This window comes from Zerene cesonia, chromosome 29 (genome assembly GCF_012273895.1).
Source record: "Zerene cesonia ecotype Mississippi chromosome 29, Zerene_cesonia_1.1, whole genome shotgun sequence".
NCBI lineage: Eukaryota > Metazoa > Arthropoda > Insecta > Lepidoptera > Pieridae > Zerene > Zerene cesonia.
The window spans coordinates 2,074,978-2,097,770 of record NC_052130.1 but is presented as its reverse complement, the minus strand read 5'-3'; the positions used below and the strand labels follow the sequence as shown (position 1 = coordinate 2,097,770).

Genomic DNA, 22,793 nt, shown 5'->3' with positions numbered 1-22,793 from the left:
TTCTGGTTGTTGCCACATGACGGATTTCCTTACAATTTACTCGTATTCACAAATTCTAGACCAGTGACTGGTGATATAAAAACGCCAATTGAATTTTTTCAGACACGTCTGGTCTCAAGGTCTCATGTTTTTGCTTCTAGTCAAGGATGACAGAGCCAGCGCCGTTATTTTTAAAAACTTAAGCAGTATACGTTGAATTTTTTGCGTGAATACATCACAAACGTGCAAAAATACAAAAGTTCCCTCTATAATATTAGTGTAGATATGTGATCGACAATATATAAATTTAACGTCATGCTTTCAGATATGGTGACACAATGGCGACTACGACAATGGTAGTATCGCCGTTGGCAGCACCGTCGCCGCCAAAAAATAAACGTCGCCTTTTCGCTGAGGCCCGACAGAATAGCTTGCAAAAATTGAGCGTCATTTTCGATCATGGCAACAAAAATGGTGAGTATTATGTGTGTTATGTAGGTGTTATTTGTTTAATATCGACGTAAGGATAAAAAGAATCAGATAGCGTCGTGTAAACCATCACGCAATAGTTGTAGAATTTATAGGTTGTAAATATGACAAGTCGCAAGCTGATAGAGTTGAAAATTGTAAAGGACATGAAAAAAATATGGTAAAATAAACCAAATGAAAAATGAAGAGCACATAACCAAAATGTGAGGAAAAATAATTACCTCATCTGATGTGGGAGGAGAAAAACCGTCTTTTGCCCTTAAAACCACTCGGTATCATCAGCACATATATTATGTTCCCATTGCAGGAACATAGGAATCTTATGAGGGTTTAGGCCATAAACCATAATCCAAGACGCTGGCCAAGTGCGCGCACGCACATGTCACAAATGTTGTACTTTTCTTGTGAAGGAAAGAATCAAACCATTTGAATAAGGGCAAAATACGGTTTCCTCGATTTTTGGTAAAACCATGAGTTCAAAATAGTAAGTTTTTCGTTATTGAGTCAAAATGAGATGAAATACCACCACAACCACAACTACTTTCAAAGACTACTTACTTACATATTGTAATGGTGTGTCCATAAGTAGCGTATTAACAAAACGTGAAAAATTAATTCTTAATTATTTATTGCGATTCTCAGTTGAGATCGTAGGATGTTATAGAAATTGATAGATACGAAGCATATATTACAAAGGGTCATGAAAAAAGTTTTTAACAGTCAAGCTAAATTAGGGGGTCCTCTAACGGGTAACGGTACAGTGTAGGCTAAATAAAGGAAATGTAAGTGCTATAGGCCGCTTTCAAATGAAATATCTTAATCTTCATGTTGAACCCCCTAAGGGAGATGGCCCCTTGGCTGCGTCCATGCTTTTAACCTAATATTCAATGGAATATACTTAGGCGCGAAAATACTACATACCTCATCATAGTTCGGCATTTTTTAAGAAATAGGCCAATCCAAATATTTGCAACTTTTGAATAATATCTATTAAAGACAATGTCAGCCAATTGTTATATTTAGATATTAGTTATGCTTCACTGGATTGTCATTGAAAAAATAATAATATGTATGACTATCGAGAACCATGAAAACTGTGTCGTAATATTTTGGGGGGAAAGAGTTCAAACTAAAATAATATTATTATGAGAAGATTAAAGATGATTTATTATAAAAAAAAAGGAATAACAAACATATTAAACACTAAGGTATTCAATGCTAATGTTAATAATTATTGGCAACAACGCTACCTTACCACCATACTTTATAACCTCTGCCAGAAATCAAACCTAGACTTTTTCGCATGAACCCATAGATGGCGTGTAAATAGATTCAACCTTTAAACGAACTGCGTTATTTGCGCGGTTTTCATGACGGGCGCCCGTCACCAAGCTGTACATGACACTACCGTCCAAAATATTTATTACAATTGATTAATTAACATTACGATAATATTTAAAAACATTTTAAACATGATCACATACAGAAAAAAATATCCCTGTTCGATATATTTAAAACTTTAAAAATATCTGTTGACATAGAATATAGTATAATATGCATTTTTTAATAAAATCATATATTCGGATGATTTATGACTTTCTTAAAAAATCGTTAAACAGGTTAAAACTGTTATCTATGAAAGGTATAAGAATGCCTTATTAGTATTAGGCGTTTTTAAAATATTTTACTTTTCATCTTTCTGTATTAAACATCAATTCCTGACGTTTATTATAGAAAGATGCAAGAGATTTTATAATAATGCTCACAGACGAAGTATGTTATTACATTTTATAAGCAAACAATCATTAACAGCCCAATTGCCCGTTTTTTTAAAATGTGGTAGTAATGGTAGAAAATGCTAGTCTTCGCATGGCAACACTAAGCTCTGCAGTAATTATTGTATGTTTCTGAAAATTATAAGCGCCATTGCTTTTTCCCGATGTAATGTTGAAATGATTTTAATCGGTTTTAATCCGCAAATTTGTGTAATGTTTTAGCAATATACTAAAGTGATTGTGTACGAAAACTATCGAACTTCTTAAAGTTTTTGTGCTGGGCTTTGTCATGGCCGGTAAGTGCTGACTTTTAGCGCCCGATAGACAAGGGCGAAATCGGAGTCTGGAATCGCAATAAGTCGAAGATGTTTTATCGTTCGAACTCCGACGGTAAATGCAATGTTCTTGTACTTAGTGTGATTACTTTTTAGTGTTTACTATTGTATTCTATAGATTATCTTTGAGTGAGAAAGTGTTTGCTTAATGTTTAAACAGAATTTTTAACGTTTCTCGCCTTGATCTGCTATTGTACTAAAACTACAGTGAAAAGAAGGTTCTCGCAATGATTTTCGATTGAGTTTACGTGTATGTGTCGCATAATAATCCAATGTTGATAATTGTTTGTGTGACCAGATGATTACATTATGTTATTCGTTAAATGAAGGTCAAACGGCCGTCGTCAACAGATTTTTGCTGTAAGGAATAAAATCGTATAGTAGTTACGAATCAGTTCTTATTGAAATCGTGTGTAAAAGTGAATTCACAATTAAAATGAGGTTACAAGCAGGTGAGAGCAAAATGTTTTTTATATACCCTCTACGTTAAACCTGTTTTGATGGTTATTAAACGAAAATAGTAAGTCTGCTAAAAAAGTTGTTTGCAATGATGGTATATGTGGTTAAAATCATCTTCTTTTATTATTTTTAAAGAAGTTTTCCTTTCAAAATAAGGTTTTATTACATATATTATTGACAGATGGCTAGATCATAGTTTCAAGTAGCCAGTTCAATGTAAGGTCATCTAAATACATGATATACCATAGATGATATAAGTATACAGTCCAATATCAATTCATCTATACAATTAATGCTAGTTATATTATTTTCTATATTTATAAGATGAAATAGATAATGTTTTAAACTCATAAGCGGAGATAATAGTGTAAATGTAATATATTTATTTGTGGTACATAGCAATATAGTTTTTATAACCAATATTAAAACATTGACAAAGTAAAAAAAATCAATGAAATTATGATAGTCATATAGTAAATAGATACATAGTTCGTTGCAGTAAAAAAATAATTGAAAATGAAATGCCTTGTCTCATAGTGTCTTTTTCATTTGCTTGTTGATAATATTAAATTAAAATATATCATCACTTAAAACATGGAATAGTGTAAATGTACAGAAAATGTGAGAAATGAAAATGAAATAGTTATATAGATAATTTAGTTATGTATGATTTAAAATTGTAGTTTTTGAGAATGCTTAAATTTTTATACAAGTATACCATACTTTGATATTTTGTCGAGACATTGAGAACCTAGTGCAGTCTGTATATCTAGAAATTTCATTTTTAAATAAATATAATCTAGCTTATTAGCTTTGTTCTATTTTTGTACTTTTAAACATAAATAATTAAATAAGAAATTACTTAAAAGATACCACATGCAAATTGCAAAATTCTTTACAAATTTTTAAATTTTTGACTTAACAAAGATTGATAGAAAAATCTATATACAATTCAATTGTTAATAACTGATTGTACAAAACATAGTATAGGCATAGGAACTTTGAACATATATTCAACTAGCTTTTGGTCTTTGGTATCCTCTGCGTGACAAAAGGAAATTGCCAAGGGAATGAGATGTACAATTGTTGTGGTAAAAGCCTATACCATTCTAGCCTCCAAACTATCCCCAGAGTCTGTACATAAGAGTCATATGATAAAATTACTGCATTGTGATGTGAAAGAAAGAAAGAATCAAACACACTGACATTAACAAATGTTTGCATAGCTTTGCACTATCAAAGTGTTATGAAAAATATCATTATTTAAGGTTCTAGTGTATCTGTAGGTCATAAATGCGATCAATTCATGTATTAAGAAAGATTAACTTTAATTCAAACAATATACAAATCATATAATTACCACTAAGCCATATAAATCAAAAATATATAATGGATATTCCAAAGGAGTCTTAGATGTTTCTCTGTACAAGAACTTGATGTCTTAATGCTGGGGTAATCCCAGTGTGGGGAAAGTGCTGGTGCTAGACAACCTATCTTTTAGTATCCTAGTTTTTGTCTAACTGTCTTTATCTCACACTGGAATTACTCCTGCATTAAGATATTACAGCAAACTCCCTAGAGCAAAGTATGTCATATGACAGCCGTTTAATCATGTGATTTACAAACATTGCTGAATGGGTAAACAAATGTTTTGCATTGTAGATAATCTATAGTTTATATGTAAACTATGATGCTGATCTTGAAACTATGCCAAATTAGATATTTTTCCTTGTGACCTAGTAACAATTTCTTGATAATTCTTATCTTTGAGCTTCCTGTGCATACACACATGTTATTTTCTAGGTCTATTCTTAAAATTGTTAATTTGTGTGAAAAATATCTATTGTACTTCTTAATACTTACAAATATCATAATTAGTGGTTCCAGATAAATTAGCTACAAAGATAGTCAGAATGAGCATATTTACACATAGCTGTCTGCTCCTATGCATGCTTAGTATAAAACTATGCAACTCATTAGATGTATGATGATTATGATTATGATCAATTTATTGATTCAAGTGGAATGTTTATATAATAACCATATGGTTACTACCATTCTGTTTAAGCTTTATCCCCTTTGGCACATATAGCCTATAGCACTTGGGCATCACATCCAAGTTATCAATATACATATCCCAGTAGTTTTTGAGTAAAGTGTGTTAAAACAAACAAACTCTGTCTTTTAAACAGGATTCCAATGTATGAACCATAGCCAGAACCATAGTACTTTGTCCAATTTATTTGCACATACCCAAATTATACACTATTAGCTGTACCCCACGACATCACATGCATGGTAGCCGGGCTAACAGTATCCTATGTGCTAATCCAGATTACAATTTATCTCTGTACCAAATTTCATACAGATGCAATAGGTTGTTTTGCACACTACATCCATATATTGATTTATACATTTATACTTACAAACATTTGCATTTATAAAATTAGTAGGAATTAGAAAGTAGGATTATCAATGTCTTATTTTCCCCCACCCATGTTTATAATTTTTAATATTTATAATTTTTATATGCCCTATACTAGAATACATACATACACCCTTAATCTGTATTTTGTACGTTATACCACATAATATTGTTTCAACTTATTTCCTCTTTTTAGAGTCACAATGTTGTCTCAGTGTGTATCAATTTTTACTATTGTATTTTAAAGTGGTAAGATGTTGGAGTGATTTTTCGCTCTACATGCAAATATTTACATTGAATTAATTTTATTTCATTACACATTACTCGTATAGCTATATAATGAATGTAACTCAGTCAGTTTGGAGTAAAAGCAGTAAATACAAGATTTTTTTCTCTATTTTCTAATAATGATCATTTAAAAAAATGTTTTATGTTGTGTATGGTTATGAAATTTAGTATATGTAATAAATGGATTATTTAGATGACTTTATAATGCAAAATATTTTTTGGTAGTATACTTTCGTATGTAATTTATTCTACAATCTTTATGCTTTAAATCGTGTGACTTGCATGTGTATACATCACAAAACATATCATGTCAATTAAAATGTGGTTCCTTTTTCAATAACATCAAAATTAATATTTAACCCTAACTACTGTGCTCTACTCTAACAAAGTCTAGTCTACATTCTTACATCTAGTCTACAATCTGTTTTGCGTTTTATTAAACAATTATAAAATTGTACCATTCACTTGACGGTCACATAGCCATTTATATCATCATTGTCATACATATATACCTGAGTGCAGCATGACAATTGTTCGTGTCTATTCTACCTACTAAAGGACAAGCTCAAGTTTCATTACAGTTTTCATTCACAGCTATTGTATGACACTCTTGTTGGTAACCAGTTTACGAGTAGTCCACTTTGTGCCCTGAATTGCCTGCAACATCATGTCTTGTTTCAATATTTTAGACGAACATTAAAATGTGTGTAGTGTTAATTAGTTAAAATGTTGAATAGGAGAGAAGTGCCGTGGTATTCCAATAGGATATGGCTACAGGAACATATTTATCATTGGACGGATTATTCTTGTGATATACATTTCAGCAGGGCTTGTAGCTGTATGTATTATTGTTTACAATATTATTGACATCTTAGCATGGATCATTTTGCAACAACTTTTATTTGAAATAATTGTTTTTTTTTATAAATTAATTCTGTGATTTTATGTAATAACAATGTTAAGTTTGTTATATTATAATGGTAATTAGTATGTGGTCATAATAGAATTATGCCAAAGTCAAACCATGCACTCGGATAACAATTTTTTTTTTGTGATTTGAAATTTTCTCAATGTATTTCTTGTTTTTTATTACTCAAGAATGCTAGATGTTAGTGAGGTATGCATACTATACTTGTATTTTATTCAAAATCATTGCGTCAACTTTTATTTCTTCTATCCTTCTTCTGATTCTGTACAGTACATTGCATTTACAGAATATTTTTAGTTTGTATGTTTCTACTAATCTCTTAGAACTAATCGTGTTTTCCTAATCTTACTTATGGTTTTCTTGGTTGTTTGGTATGTTAGTTAGTTTTTATTAACAACTAGAATTGTGTGTCAGAAAGGTGGTATAAAAAGTATTGATATAATTTTCTCAAGTTTCCTAAAATAGATGTGTTAGAGTTGTTTTTAAAATATTCCTTTAGAATGCTGTTTTTATAAGTCAAAGAAAGTGCAGAGAAATAATATAATAAAGTAATATAAAATAGTTTTTTTTTGACTTGTTACTTATACTGGTCACATTTTTTACAAAGTTTTTGATAAATCAATTAGACCAAAGTCAAGGATCAAAAATATTAATTATTCATGCATTAATTGTATTCGCTTCTAATCCATATGGCTTCTTATTTAAAATAATGTGTAAATATTTTCATTGTCTTAGACATAATATATTAATATAGTAGTCTTAGATTTTGCAGAAGAACTTTGTTAATTTTTTATGTGCATTAGAAGGCAGAATAATTAAAGCAAACTTCCTTGCTCATTTTACTAGACAGCACTTTGAAGGGTTCACGTTTCGGTGTAAGAAGCCACTTGACATGGTATCTCTATAGCTATCTATACGAGTGCATATATTGTTTATGTCTGTATATGAAATAGATTTTTTGTAAATTTTCACTTCTGTGCTGTTGAATTATAGTTTTTTCCTTTTAGTGTTAGATTCTACTGTACATAATTAAATTTGATTTTAACATAGATGGTTTAGACTTGTCCATATAAAAAAATCATTTCCCCAAATAGGCCATTCATCAACTTACTCTTACAATGTACGAAAATCGTATTATTCAAAAGCACACACGTTTCCAGGCAATGGTGGCGAGACGACTTGGTGTTTCAGTCAGGTCAAAGGCACCCTAGAGGATGACGTCACCGAGGCGGATCTCATATCGTGCGTGGAGTTCAACCATGATGGGGAGCTGCTGGCCACCGGCGATAAGGGCGGACGAGTTGTTATATTTCAGGTAAAATACACATCTATGTATATTATAATACTGAAGTGATTTTTTTTCTATGTCACAGTCGGCAATGAAGCTGGTGGGATGCCTGATGGTAAGCGCTACCACCACCCATGAATATTTAGAGAAGCATAAGGTCCATTGCAGACCTTACGCCTCTACAAATGGATTGCCGACTTAAAATTGGGAAGAGATTAAGAAAGGATTGGCGAGAGGAATAAAGGAACGGACTGGGAAGAGGAAAGAAAAGGATATGGGCCTCCGGCTCCCCACTCACCGAACGAAACACAGCAGAATGCTATTTCGCGCCGGTCTTCTGTGGGGGTGTGGTACTTCCCCAGTTCGAGCTGGCCCAATTCGTGCGGAAGCGTGCTCGACTACCACATACAGATTTGATTGTATGTCTGATCGAAATAATCTACTAAAGTAATAGCTCAAAAAAAAAATAATAATAAACGATAAAATTTGTGTACAATAGTCCATGTATCGAGGATGGGATCACGTTTCGATCAATAGGAGAGAGTAGAATATTGTAAAAACGGTAAAATTGTTACTTTTATAGAAATCGATTTGCGCTTATAAATCTACACCAAATTTGTCACAAAAATCAAGTTTTGATTTGATTGTTGTGACTTATATGCTTCTTTCGTGCTGCAAATGGAGAAGCTATGATAAAGGTTATATTATATCCTTTTTCACCAAATACACATTGGGGTTAATGGCTAGGTAAAAGGCACTCTAGGATGACATGGCAGACCACATGTATGGACCTTTCCATATGACGTGAGGCGCCCAATATAGAGAAAATAAAAAGGAATTCATTTTAAAACTAATCTCAAATTTGATTTAACAATGAACACGAACTAAATATACAGTAATTACACATTAGTCTTAATATATCATACTGCATAAAACAATGCTGAAATATCGTAACTCCAGACTCTATCGAATTATATATAGTGACAGTCACTCTCATTCCCTAAGCAAGCAATTAGGGGATCATATATGCAAATGTTCTTTATTTTCCGTATACGAGTGCAAACATTCGTACGTTGCCCGAATGTATGCACGCAAGTGAGTGACGATTGACCCGGGTAACGGTAGCGAAAGTTACTGCAGCATCTATATCGATAATACTGGTTTCGCGAGCCGATGACGCAAGTCGAAATTATTGTGTTCAATTCGGTAGATGTTTGTCTGGTGAAGTTTTAAGGTTTCCGACTATGAGTCAAGTTTGTTTATATCTAAATTAATGATTATTATTTTTTTATTTATCGGGTACAGTAACGGCTTTTGTACTACATATACCGGATACCTACGTTTTTTTTGTTGTTTGTATTTAGCGTATAAGATAAGGAACGATAATTTCTTGACGATAAACATCATGCTAGCATATATCTTACTTTCGTTTACTTAACAACGGTATCACAATACACATATACTACACTAGCGGTCCGCCCCGGCTTCGCCCGTGGTACATATATAGCCTATAGCGTTCCTCAATAAATGGGCTATCTAACACTGAAAGAATTTTTCAAATCGCACCAGTAGTTCCTGAGATTAGCGCGTTCAAACAAACAAACAAACAATCAAACAAACAAACTCTTCAGCTTTATAATATTAGTATAGATAATACATTGTCTTTTTTCATTTTGCACGAATATAGTCAATATTTAAGAAATATCGTTAAAACGTGCTGCCTGCGTGTCGTTCAATACGTCGGTATTAACATTGTAAATAAAGAATTAATTCAAACAGTCTTAAATTTCTTCAAACGATAAATATGTCGTACAGATTAACGACCTTGTAAGTAATTAGTTTCAGTGTAAACGATGTACGCCTATTGTCATTTTATTGTGATTAAGTACAGACACAATGTAAACAGTTTTTTTATATCTTTTTAACAATCGCGGTAGACGCTTGCAGTATCAATGGCAGTTTGTAGTTTAAGAGGACTTCAATTATACGGTTCTTTGATGAGTAAAATTTGTGATGCTTTATTAAATACTAGCTGCGCCCCGCGGTTTCACCCGTGTAAGTCCGTATCCCGTAGAAATATCGGGATAAAAAGTTGCCTATATGTTATTCCAGTTCTCCAGCTGTCTACGTACCAAATTTCATTGCAATCGGTTCAGCAGTTTTTGCATGAAAGAGCAACAAACACACACATCCTTACAAACTTTCGCATTTATAATATTAGTAGGAAGGATGATTATTCTAGATACTGTAAAACAAATTACAATATTTAGTTGCCCATGGTTCATATATAGCCTATAGATATAGAACTCAGGGACCATATAACCATTGGTGAAATAATTTTTAAAATTAAAATAATGTGTGAACCACACAGGAAAAATATATATATACAAATAACATTGACTCGGACAAAGTCGCGGGTTTTAAGTTGAACAATTTAATGAAAGCCTGATTATACAATAATACCCTACGATGTAAGATAATATTATACCTTTAATGTTGATAAAGTAATAATATAGTCCATGAGAGGAGGCCCATATCCTTTGCCTTACCCTTCCCAGTCCTTTCCATTCCTCCCGCCAATCCTTTCTTAATCCCTTCCCAATTAAAGTGTACAATACATTTGTAGAGGCGTAAGGTCTACAATGGACGTTATGCCTCTAAATGTTCATGGGCGGTGATAGCGCTTACCATAAGGCGTTCCACCAGCTCCATTGCCGACTGTGACATAAAAAAAGAGAATAATAATAATGATAATATTCACATGCGTAAATTGTCAATTTTCAGAGGGACCCAGCGTCGAAGCAATGCGTACCCAAGAAAGGAGAGTACAACGTATACTCCACTTTCCAATCACACGAACCGGAGTTTGACTACCTCAAGTCGTTGGAGATTGAGGAGAAGATAAACAAAATAAGATGGCTCAAGCGGAAGAACCAGGCTCACTTTCTGTTATCCACTAACGATAAGACTATTAAACTATGGAAGGTTAGTTGTAACAGCATATTAGTTTATTTTAAAATTACATTTTTTGAATGGAATGGACCAACGAAAAAATGAACCTTTGGAATGGAATGGAATAGTCGCGGAACTACATTAGATGAAACTATGTTTAATAAAGCCCTAAAGTATATGCTACATTTATATAAAAAAAATAAAACAAATTTATAGTATTATGCTTCAGAAGATTTGTCAATTTGGTAGTGTGTTGATAACGGAATATTACAAATTTGATACATAAAAAAATATTAAAATGTCTTCCCTCTGAAAATTTCTGTAAAGGAGAGTTATTTTTAAACTTTTTTGTCAGTTCTTCAAGCAACATTGTTTAAAAAACAAGTCATTTATTTTATTGCGATGATAAAAATATATTTTTAGTAAATTGCGTATTCCTGAGCGTAACATGTACGTCCGCAATGTGCAGTATGCGTGCGAAACATTGCGAAAAAAAACACCCATCAAATTTGTTGCGTAATTTTAAAGATCTAACTATACAGACAGACGACGACAGACCATGTCAGACCGTTATACCCTGTATATATATCAATAGCTTGATAAATACCTATGCGTGCGGCATTTGAACTCTTATAGTTATGAGTTGTTGTATGTGGAGACATAAAAAAAAAGTTGTTTTTTGATGAATTATGTTTTTCTGTTTCAATAGTACTTTATTTGTAGTTGTTTCTATGAGATATCCTACTTGAATTGATTTTAATGGCAACAAATTGTGTTCAATTAGTTCGTTAGTCATTGAATAAAACTCTGGATCACATCTAAATGAGATTCATTCAATTCTAAATTTAGATATTCTGTAATAAAGATCATAATGACGTCAGAAATGAAATTATTAATAGATAGGGTATTAATATAATTCAAACGACTGTATTACCAAATCGAATAAACGTCTTTATTCACATTGACACGATTTTTAAGTTAAAAATAAATGTACCGACATGATGGTCGAGTCAAATGCAATTTATTGCTTTGTCATATTCACAAAAAAAAAATCTTTGTAACCCATGCGTCACTATACATGATGTAAATAAGATAAAATGTAAATTAGAGTAGTAGTAGTAGTACAGTAGTTGATGGCGTCATAGGCGATGCGCTGTGAAATTATTTTCGGGGACAAAGGATCAGTAAAATAGTATGTCGTGTATTTGTTGACGTCATTACATTACTTGTCAAGTAATCACATGACGTTATTAACACTTGATTAGACCTTTTTTGGTCTTTTTACGGTACGTGATTTTTGTATGATGCAATAGAGCGATGAAATGTAATATTGTCTTGTTATACGATATATCGATATTTTAGTAATCCTTTTTCCTGTATTTGTGATACAATTAAGTGTGTGAGTTTTTCAGAAATTGTTCTTCTTTCAACTCTCTTGTAAACAGACATAAATAAGATAGATAATGGCAATATATATTATATACTAGCTGCGCCCCGCGGTTTCACCCGCGTAAGTCCGTATCCCGTAGGAATATCGGGATAAAAAATAGATGTTGGCCGATTCTCAGACCTACCCAATATGCTTACCAAATTTCAGAGGAATCGGTCAAGCCGTTTCGGAGGAGTATGGCAACGAAAACTGTGACACGAGAATTTTATATATTATATATATAACCTTACACAGTTACATGTCAGGGACTGTAAAAGAAACACAACACTGAACTCACACATTGCGCAGGTTTCAGAGCGCGACAAGCGCGTGACGGGGTACAACACGCGCGAGGAGGGCGGGCGGCCGCGGGACCCGGCGCGCGTCACGCAGCTGCGCGTGCCGACCGTGCGCCCCGCGGACCTCATGGTGGAGGCGTCGCCCAGGTGAGCGCGGCACGTGACGTGACACGCGGATGTTGTTGCGTGACGGGGGACAGGCGGATGTTGTTGCGTGACGGGGGACTCGCGGATGTTTTTGCGTGTTTCACAAGTTAACAGGTGTGAGGAGTTTGACTGACTGATAGTCAGTGATGGCCCATATAAGTTTTTGGTGACTCAGAGTGTCACGAGTAGTAGCGACAATCTTGTCCAGGTCTTAAATAATAGTAAACATTGAACTATGAAATAATATAAAAATACGAGAAATCAATTATTAAACTATACTTTTTAAGTATAGTTTAATAATAATTGATTAAAAACAAATGAAAAAAAGACGGAATGGGAAAAACCTTATTATTTATAATACTAGCTGTAAGCCGCGGCGTCACTCCCGTGGTGCCCGTGTGAAACGTATAATAAACGTGTAAGATATCTAACGTGCTAGACATAGTCAATCTATGTACAAAATTTCATACAGATACGATAAGCTGTTTTCGCCTGAAAGAATTACAAACATCCATTCATCCAAATATTAAGTTAATATTATTACTATGCATCGAGATACGTTTATATCACAGGTATATTTATGAAAACAAATTATTGATACACTTGTTCTACATTCATTCAAATTGATTAAACACAAACATTTCAGATATCCTCATTTACAAATGCGTCATTTAATTTTATCACACTGCAAACGTAGTATATTGAAAAAGCCACAAAGTCAAACAAACAGATCTAATTGAAAAAGTTTAACGTCCCCATTACTCTATCTATATTAACGCAAAAGTCACAGCTTGGCGGCGACAAATATTTACCTTCGCACTTACATATATCACGCTTATTGGGAATCATGATTTATCTAATCAGTCCTACAATACATTTGCGTATGGGAGATACGATTATTGGTTTAATATTAAAGCAAAACATCGACGGCACGACCGACGAATGTTAGAATATAAATATTTTGGAATTTATGCTAATGTCTTAATGTATATAAACGTGTTTTTCGTTGTTTGTTTTGATCGAATCAAATATGAGAGGTCTCGGAGTCTTGGAACTAGATTTTATGCATATTCAAATAATGACAATGGACCAAATGCATGTTAAATAAATAAATCATTATGTAATACCAACATTTCGTAGAATCTCAATAATATCGCATTGATTTTTTACAAAGACATAATTTGTTCTATGCGATGGACAACTAATGTTTTTTCGTTGTGAGCTTAATCACTGAAGTAATAAAAACATTTCAAGAATATGTTCACAAATGTATGTACTTTTCAAGACATTACTGATGATACATAATGATCGTAAAGAGATGCTACACAGTGTGTAAATTATTGATACAGTCCCCATATTACTCTATTACTTAAGTATATTATTCTTCTCTATCGAATCATCTATTTCGATTATGGGATTCTGTATTAATTGTTTGTCTGCCTTTTATAAGTAAATAATAACTATCTGCTTGTCTCGTCAAATATTTAAAATTTTTCAAATTTTCCTCAGTAGTTAAACAGTGGAGACATACTCAACAAAACGATTTAGTGCTTTTTAATGAGAAATCTTTATTCGTTCTTGCGTTATACTTGCTTTAACTAATACGACTTAATACTAGTCTGTTGCCCGCAGTGTCGCACTTGTGGTCAAAATAAATTTTTATCATCATGGTTCAAGATTCCATCCCCTTGAAAATAGAATTTATTAAAATCCTTTCTTAGCGGATGCTTACTTGCTTATATGCTATGCGTGGCAAATTACAGCCTGATCAGTCCAGTAGTATGGACGCGGTCATAGACCAGTTAATCCATCACCTTTGCGTTTTATATATTAAGATGAATATAGATAAATCAAAAGACTGATCTACATGTTTTATATTTCTTTTACTAGCGATGCGAAAACATATACAAGTAAACCTTTCTCTTGAATCACTGACTATTGTAATTTTAAAGATCTTATCGCATATAGACACATATACGGCGTAAAGTGACGTTGTTTTATACTATGTAGTGATCTATATTTTTAAAATAAACAATATTTCCAGACGGATATTCGCGAACGCGCACACGTACCACATAAACTCGATCTCGTTGAACTCGGACCAAGAGACCTACCTGTCGGCCGACGATCTGCGCATCAACCTGTGGCACCTCGAGATCACCGACCAGAGCTTCAACATTGTAGACATCAAACCGGCCAATATGGAGGAGCTTACCGAGGTGATTCACTCTCTCCGCCTTTATACAATATAGAAAAACTGTATCAGCTAAATGTAAAAGGAAAAATTTAATTCAGAAAAATAAATTTTCATGAAAATGGGTTGATTGATTGGGTTGTTGATTTGATTGTCATGAGTTCCGTAAATACGACAAACACTAAATTTAGGATTCACTAAAAGCTTATCATATATAGTCATGTTTACATAAGTTAGACCACCGTTATTCAAAGATACATGAGTATGTATGGACTTATTTTTAGTTCTGTATCTAGACTATTTTTTGCTAAGCAATACATATTTACCACAACAGACTCTTATGAAAGTATCATTTACCTACGGCAGCAAAATTGTAGAATAAATGGCTTTATTTTGATTGTTTGATCTACATCCTCCTATTATCAGAAGGGGTCAATGAAAGGTTTTTTAGGATGTGTATTAATTTCTAAGGCACATATAAAGTCACAAAGCATTTAAGTGCGAAATGTGGTTTCGGCACTCTTCAATATATTGTTACGTTGTATAATGTTAATTACAATTTAAGAATCATATAGTGATAGAATTTGTTCGAATTCGGTTCTTCAATATTGTATATTTATTTACAGGTCATTACCGCCGCGGAGTTCCATCCGACTGAATGCAATCTCTTTGTATATTCTAGTAGTAAGGGTGAGTGTTACTTGAGTATATATATTTTTTATTTTATCGTTTTATTTCTAATAGGGAGAACAATTCATTTCATCTGTATTTTAGTATAATTCCGATGCAGGACCTACTTTCCTACTTATCTGGGCCACAGAAATCATATTATAGAATCTCTCCATTGTGACGTCAAGGAAAGACTAAATAATCATATTTCTTTCTCTCTTTCAAATTTTTCAAACGACATTACAATGCTCAGGTACAATAAGGCTGTGCGACATGCGCGCGGCGGCGCTGTGCGACCGGCACGCGAAGCTGTTCGAGGAGCCGGAGGACCCGCACGCGCGGTCCTTCTTCTCGGAGATCATATCCTCCATCAGCGATGTGAAGCTTAGCAACTCGGGCAGGTGGGCGCTCGGTGCATGTTGTTATGTTCTGTTAGTTAATCAATTTCCATTGTCCTCTCCTGGTCTTGAACCCTCACTCTTCAATTCAAGGCCGAGGTATGACCTGACCTGCTACTGCATTTATTATATACATTCATGTGTGACCAGTTTTGGAAATTCATTGACTTTGATGCAAACTTTACTATAATTAGTAACGGTGAAGTAACTAGCATTCCCAAGATTCGAAACCTTTCTTTCATTTTCTTGGGATAAATTAATGCAATGTTACATTAAATGATAGATACTTAAGATTCACATTTGCTTTGTTTCAGATACATGATGTCTAGAGATTATTTAGGATTAAAAGTATGGGATCTTAGAATGGAAACAAAACCTGTAGAAACATATCCAGTAAGTGTTGAAGAAGTTTACTTAGCAAATTATTGAATCACATACAATCAACTGTAAATTATATTTCGTAAAATCTTTTTTTTATGTATATGGTAATGGCATTGTCTGTTATCTTAATGTATGACTAGCTTCCGCCCGCGGCTTCGTCCGCGTGGAATATCTTTAATAGTTACTTTGAGCTAATCCCAACTCACAGCGCACGCAGCGGAAGGTCTCAATAGGAAAAAAAAATCCTCCCCGATTTTGAAACATTCTTCATTGGTGCTATGTTCCTGTTATTTAGTTAGTACGGTACAAACACCTCAGGGTTTATTATAAAATAATATCTTATTTCTCAGGTGCATGAATACCTCAGATCAAAGTTGTGTTCATTGTATGAAAACGACTGCATCTTCGACAAATTTGAGTGCTGTTGGAGCGGAGATGACCAGAGGCTCATGACGGGCTCCTATAATGGATTCTTTAGGTGAGAAGTATTTCTTTTTTATAGGAGAATAAATAATCCTATTGAGAATGATCCATTGAAAATTGTTTAAATACTTTTCGTTGGTACTTGGTTTGATCGAGAAATTTAATTCGGAAATGGTTTCTTATTTTGTGGATGGATTTTTATTTTGTAGTATTTTTGCGTATGCTTATTTTGAGTGTGTGTTTTTTTTGTTCAAGATTGTTTCTATTAAGTTGTAAACTTTAATTGAAATTATGCACTTGACATTTAACCTTATCCTTCATACTTTGATGGTTTTTTTTTTTTTTTTTTTTTTTATGTCATAGCGGGCAACTGAGCTGGTGGTTCGCCTGATGGTAAGCGATCGTACCATCGCCCATGAACATTCGCAAAGGTGCCTCTACGAATGTGCTGCCCGCTTTTATGGGGTAAGGGAAAAGGAAAGGATTAAAGACTGGAAAGAAGGAATGGACTGGGATGGGTGAGGAAAAGAAAACGGGCCTCCGGCTTCCCCACTCACCGCACGAAACACAGTGACGTGCCACTATTTCACGCCGGTTTTCTGTGGGGGTGTGGTACTTCCCCGGTGCGAGCTGGCCCAATTCGTGCCGAAGCGTGCTCGACTACCACATGCACATGGTTTAATTTTTCTTTTAAGTATCACCACTTCGTGGTTTGGACGTGTCTTATAAATTTGTTGAATATGTCTATTATCTATTTCTTGTATCATATGAGGTTAATTAATGCTAAAAAAATTGTCAAAATGATAAAATCGTTAACGTGGCGTTATAATGTTTTCAGGATATTCGAGCGCAGCGGAGGCGGCGGCGGAGGCGGCGGGCGGCGCGGCGAGCTGACGCTGGAGGCGTCGCGCGAGGCGGCCGCGCGGCCCCGCCAGCCGCTGCGCGCGCGCCGCGTCGCCACCACCGCCAAGAGGAAGAAGGTAGGTGTAGCTCAGTGTGCGGCGCGCGGCGAGCGGGCGCGGACGCGGCGCGCGGCCCCGCCAGCCGCTGCGCGCGCGCCGCGTCGCCACCACCGCCAAGAGGAAGAAGGTGGGTGTAGCTCAGTGTGCGGCGCGCGGCGAGCGGGCGCGGTGCAGCGTCGGCACAGCATACATCCGGCAACCTATTTTATATCTTACCGTACACGCTGATCACGGCTTACTATACGCGAATGTCGTACCTTATTAGGTGTTAACAGGTAGGTGTAAGTGTATGTATACGATACACTTGCATATAAAATACAAAATAATCTGTTTATTGCACTATACATACATACCATCCCAAACAACATTATTGCATTATTTATAACACCCCCATTTATTGCAGGATGAAATAAGCGTCGACTGTCTGGACTTCAACAAGAAGATACTGCACACCGCGTGGCACCCGCACGAGAGCGTCATCGCCGTAGCGGCGACCAACAACCTGTTCCTGTTCCAAGACAAGTTCTAGCGTCGCCAACACTCTGTACTGGGCGGATAGAGCACCCCGTATAACGACGCCGGTCACTTTTGATTCGAGTTCTGATTATGAAACACCCTGTATAACAATGTCGGCTTACGTTTGATTCGAGTTCTGTTTGTGAAACAACAACCCGTATATTATCGCAGTTCGCTTCTTATAATCGAACGGAAAAATAACATGCTGTTTAGCGATGCCGGTTTCATTTTTCTCTAAGATATTCGCGAAAATACAACGAAACTCATATACGGAGCCATCCTCATATATAGTTCCAGGAAATGTTGTAGCGTCGACAACTTGCTGTACCGGGCATATTGAACACCCTGCGTTTGGTTTATCGCTCGTAGATACAACTTGCTGGCGGAAAATAACTTATAAAAAAAATAATCAGTATACTGCTCTAGGATATATGAGTTTTTTTTGTACATCGAATTTTTTATTTCTGCTCTAATAATATTTTATTTGTTTTGGTACTGTTTGGCTGTTTTCGGCTTGATGATTTAGTCGACGATTTAAAATATCACGGCGATTTAAAATATCAACGGCAAACAAAAATATCACGTTTATTCTAAAAAATAAAAATACGTCAATAGCGACATTATATTTCTTTAATTGTATTAAAATCACCCTGTATAACTTGTGTGGCGTTTGCGCTGTTGGATCGGCGTTTAAATATTATAGTTTTATTATTCCCATTAGAAAACAGCATACTGTATAAGACATTTTATATAGCATTATAAAGAAAGGATAAGCGATTAATTTGAATAATTTATACAACTGCCGATCGGATAGTGTCAAAGGCCATAGGAAAAGGATCTTTTGAAAGGCATATTAAGGTCTCAAATGTTTTAATGTCAATCATCGTCGTTCGATATTTATATGTCGAGTCCTGACTGAAAATGTCGTTTTCTTCAAAAGATCTTTAAAATACAAACATAAAAGCAGTTTGAAACTTGATTTTTGAATTTTGTAATCGCAAGTTATCAGCGCCGAGAATTCATCCGCATTGTTGAAATTTAAGCATTCTTTCGCCGAGACCTTCAATTTAACAAATCGGTTATAGTATTTGTAAGTGGAATTGTGAATGGCAAAAAGGTCGTATCGGACTGTTTCTTATTGTCAATGAAATTTATCGTGATGTTAATAATAAAGGTGAAATTATATTAAAAGCTGTAACATTCCCATAACAGCGTTGGCATTCGCTATAAAAAGTTAATTTTAACACTAAAACTAGCATTTAGACTAAACAATTTTTAGTGCTTTACTTTTTCTTTTTCTAAATTTTTCCTCAAATTGTATGAATAGTCGAAACTCAGTACAGAGGTGAATAAATATAGGAAAAAAGAAATAAAAAATAAACGCCATATTAAGCTTCGTTTTGCGTCCGAAAGTATAATATAGTCCATACCCCGTGGCTTCCGATAGCCCTAACGCTTTATTATAGAATAAGTAGGTGAATCGAATATATTACTGTTAGTTGTTGTGTTTGTATGGTAGTTGCAATTTTTATATAATTCACGAACAGATAAATGATTTTTACCCCCAGTTTTGGTAGTTTTTGAATCACTTTTTTTTTTCACAAATATCAAATTCGTAGGTATATATCGTTTTATGTTGTCAGAAACATTGGCTATGTCACAGATAATATATTGAATATTGAATTATGTAACGATTGCAACGATCCTACGAACGATATATTACGAACAAAATATAACCAAAATGATTTGTGTCGTTACCACCGGCTTATGGGCCTAAATGGAATCCATGTTTCATTAAAAAAATAATGGCTATATCGTACAATATTTCTTATAATAATAAAAAACGTAATGGCGCAACCGGCAGGACGATTCTTTTGTGCCCAAATTATTATAAGCGCGAATTTAAAGTTTCGGTCTAAAAGACCAATAATGATACACATATTGTAGTTTATGTATATAGCTTTTTTATATGTAATTCCCCTTTTTTTCGATTACGATATTGTCAAACCGAGTTATCTTTTAAAATCGTTAGTAATTTGTGAGTTTCAATCGAAAAACCATCTCGAAGCGCTTCTACTTAAGGTTTTTAAGCGGTAATTATTTATTTTTCATGTCACTAGTTGACACCGAGATTAGTTAGTATCGATATAATGATAAGATATTTTCATAAACACGGAATATCGGTAGCGTTTAGTTGTTGTGTGGTGAGTTGCGGTTAGAATTGCGAGAGAACGGGCGGTTCTCCTTTGAAAAGTTGGTTTTATTTTGTAAATCCCTTATGGAAATCAATTACAACAAATTAATTAATGTTATATTGTAGCATTTCTGATAAATACAATGATTTTATTGCTATCATTTCATAGGTGAATGGATGGGAATTTCAAATCATAATCTTTAAGAAATAAAAGTGATAATTTAGTTGATGTTCGAAGTAAATATTTTGTAGTGAATTAGAAAAGGGAGCCGCCTGTTATATTCCAAGATTTAGCACTAACTCTATTTGACAAGGACTCGTATACGTAATAAGTGAACTTGCAGTGTCAGGGCCCGTGCCTTACTGGACGTAGATGTTTGTTAACTTTTTTATTTATTATTATTATCTATTTTTTTTTAATTATTATTTTGTGAACGTTTTTTGTTGTACAACTCGTGAGTGAACTTACGGATATGAATGTTTTCGAATTACCCTCAAATACATTTGTCTTCATTAGAATAATGAGGGTAGGATAGGTGTTATGTTTTTTAAAATCTACGAACACTGTTTTTAAACGTTAACGGCGTGTAACAAATATCAAATCACATTCGTATCATGGGATTAATCGGGCATAATTACTTATTTGTTTATAACTTGAAACTTTGATTATTGGAAACGAAAAAAATGTAAATAAGCGTAAGAACGAATGGAGGCCTGAATAATTTAAACGGAAAGAAATAATATCGTCACAATTGTATTATTGTATTGTACAGTTTATTATATACAGTTTGTACTCGTGTTGAAAATTATGTTCATCGATATTCGTAATGAATTTTTTTGTAAGCCTTTTTATTGTATAATTTTAAGAACTTAGTCCGGTGTGTTGTTTATTCGATTGAGCGTCGTGTTTGGCTGCAGAGCACTCGTAGTCGCGTAGCGGTCGGCGGTCGGAGATCCTTATCATAGTTTTCGTACGTTCGGGGCCAAGGTCAATTCCGAGCGCGTCGTTATTTAAGCGTAACATTATGCTGTCCGCTACGTTATTGGCTGATAGATAGTGATAAATGTGTGATAATTATCGTGAAAAAAAAAATTAATGCCTTCGCAGCTAAGTTTTATATTGCTTCGAAAGCAACATAGGAATTGACTCCGACCCCCTCCCCCCGATGTAAAGAAAATGTAGTATAGACAGCGTACGTGCGGTGTGTGAGAGATGCGTGTTAGTTTAAGTCTAGGCTAGTTAGGCAAAAACTGTGAATGCGAACAGTAATTACAAAAAAAAAAAGTTTTTTTCTTTCATGCTCGATGGATCAACAGTCATGTGATAATGAGAAATTTCATTTGTATTGGGTCGTATTTAGTGTCACAACGAAATGTGCGCGCGCCCGTTATGACGTATAATAATCGATTCGCGTTGCGAGTGGAGTTGTAGCTGTTACGGCTATGGCGCTTTAAAGTTATCCAACGACAGTTGCGGCGCGAATCGAAACGTGTTGCGATGTAGTGTTGTGCCATGTGAGTGGGCGGGCGCGCGCTGCCGGCGATGTTGTTGAATCCAAAATATTTCCTATAATATAAATTTTTATATCTGAATATTTGTTTTATTTACATTTTATTCATTTTATTATTTCTTATAGGTGCATTTGAATTCTTTAGGAAATGAACACAGTAAATGCGATTGTTGCATAATCACTCAAAGAGAGATCGAAACAAAACCATTATTATAGGATACATAGCTTTTTATGCAATGTCAAAAATGCAATAAAATGGTTTTAAATGTTTCTTATAACAGAGCAACTATCTGTCGAGTTATTTCTATTTGTAGTATTCCTATGTCTTACGTAATTCTCTGTAGTATTTGAAGTTTGTGGATAACTCATTACAGCGTTTTTATTAGGCACATTATAAAACTAGTAAATGGTTGTTTAGAGTTTATAACGTTTATATATATATATATATATATATATATATATATATATATATATACATATCCAGGTTTGACTGTATATATAATATATATATACAGTCAAACCTGGATAAGTGAGAAAACTCTATAAGTGAGAGTAATAGCCAGGACCCGTCATTTTAAGCTCCCGAAACCTCTGTAAGAGAAAGTCGATTCTCCCTCATGGACCTCCGTAAGTGAGACTGCTACTTATCTAGACCTCTATAAGCGACAGTCGAACTTTATTTATTTATATTATTCAGGAGGAATATATGACAAAACAAATTACAAATTTAACATCTGCTATTTTATGACTCA

General features: G+C 34.3%; 2 protein-coding genes across 7 annotated transcripts in view; one reads left to right on the top strand and one right to left on the bottom strand.

Annotated features, from left to right (window-relative positions):
* LOC119837754 (cytochrome b-c1 complex subunit 6, mitochondrial-like) overlaps nucleotides 1–1,482 on the bottom strand; it is a 4,941-nt gene extending 3,459 nt beyond the window's left edge. Inside the window, exon 1 of the mRNA XM_038363495.1 lies at nucleotides 1,390–1,482. Coding sequence (XP_038219423.1) covers nucleotides 1,390–1,407 — 18 coding nt within the window. The 5' untranslated portion in view covers nucleotides 1,408–1,482. The remainder of the gene's footprint in view (nucleotides 1–1,389) is intronic.
* LOC119837753 (protein phosphatase PP2A 55 kDa regulatory subunit) overlaps nucleotides 1–22,123 on the top strand; it is a 37,472-nt gene extending 15,349 nt beyond the window's left edge. Inside the window, exons 2-12 of one of the 6 annotated variants that reach the window (XM_038363489.1) lie at nucleotides 305–453; nucleotides 7,839–7,993; nucleotides 10,751–10,951; nucleotides 12,657–12,793; nucleotides 14,838–15,012; nucleotides 15,614–15,677; nucleotides 15,910–16,057; nucleotides 16,369–16,447; nucleotides 16,786–16,913; nucleotides 17,697–17,838; nucleotides 18,224–22,123. In XM_038363489.1, the coding sequence (XP_038219417.1) occupies nucleotides 318–453; nucleotides 7,839–7,993; nucleotides 10,751–10,951; nucleotides 12,657–12,793; nucleotides 14,838–15,012; nucleotides 15,614–15,677; nucleotides 15,910–16,057; nucleotides 16,369–16,447; nucleotides 16,786–16,913; nucleotides 17,697–17,838; nucleotides 18,224–18,349 (1,491 nt within the window). In that variant the 5' untranslated portion in view covers nucleotides 305–317 and the 3' untranslated portion in view covers nucleotides 18,350–22,123. Of the gene's footprint in view, nucleotides 1–304; nucleotides 454–2,343; nucleotides 2,634–2,699; nucleotides 3,031–6,395; nucleotides 6,589–7,838; nucleotides 7,994–10,750; nucleotides 10,952–12,656; nucleotides 12,794–14,837; nucleotides 15,013–15,613; nucleotides 15,678–15,909; nucleotides 16,058–16,368; nucleotides 16,448–16,785; nucleotides 16,914–17,696; nucleotides 17,948–18,223 lie in introns of those variants that run through there. The other 5 variants (XM_038363490.1, XM_038363494.1, XM_038363492.1 and 2 more) reach the window with 5 other exon arrangements.
* Nucleotides 22,124–22,793: the final 670 nt, after the last annotated feature.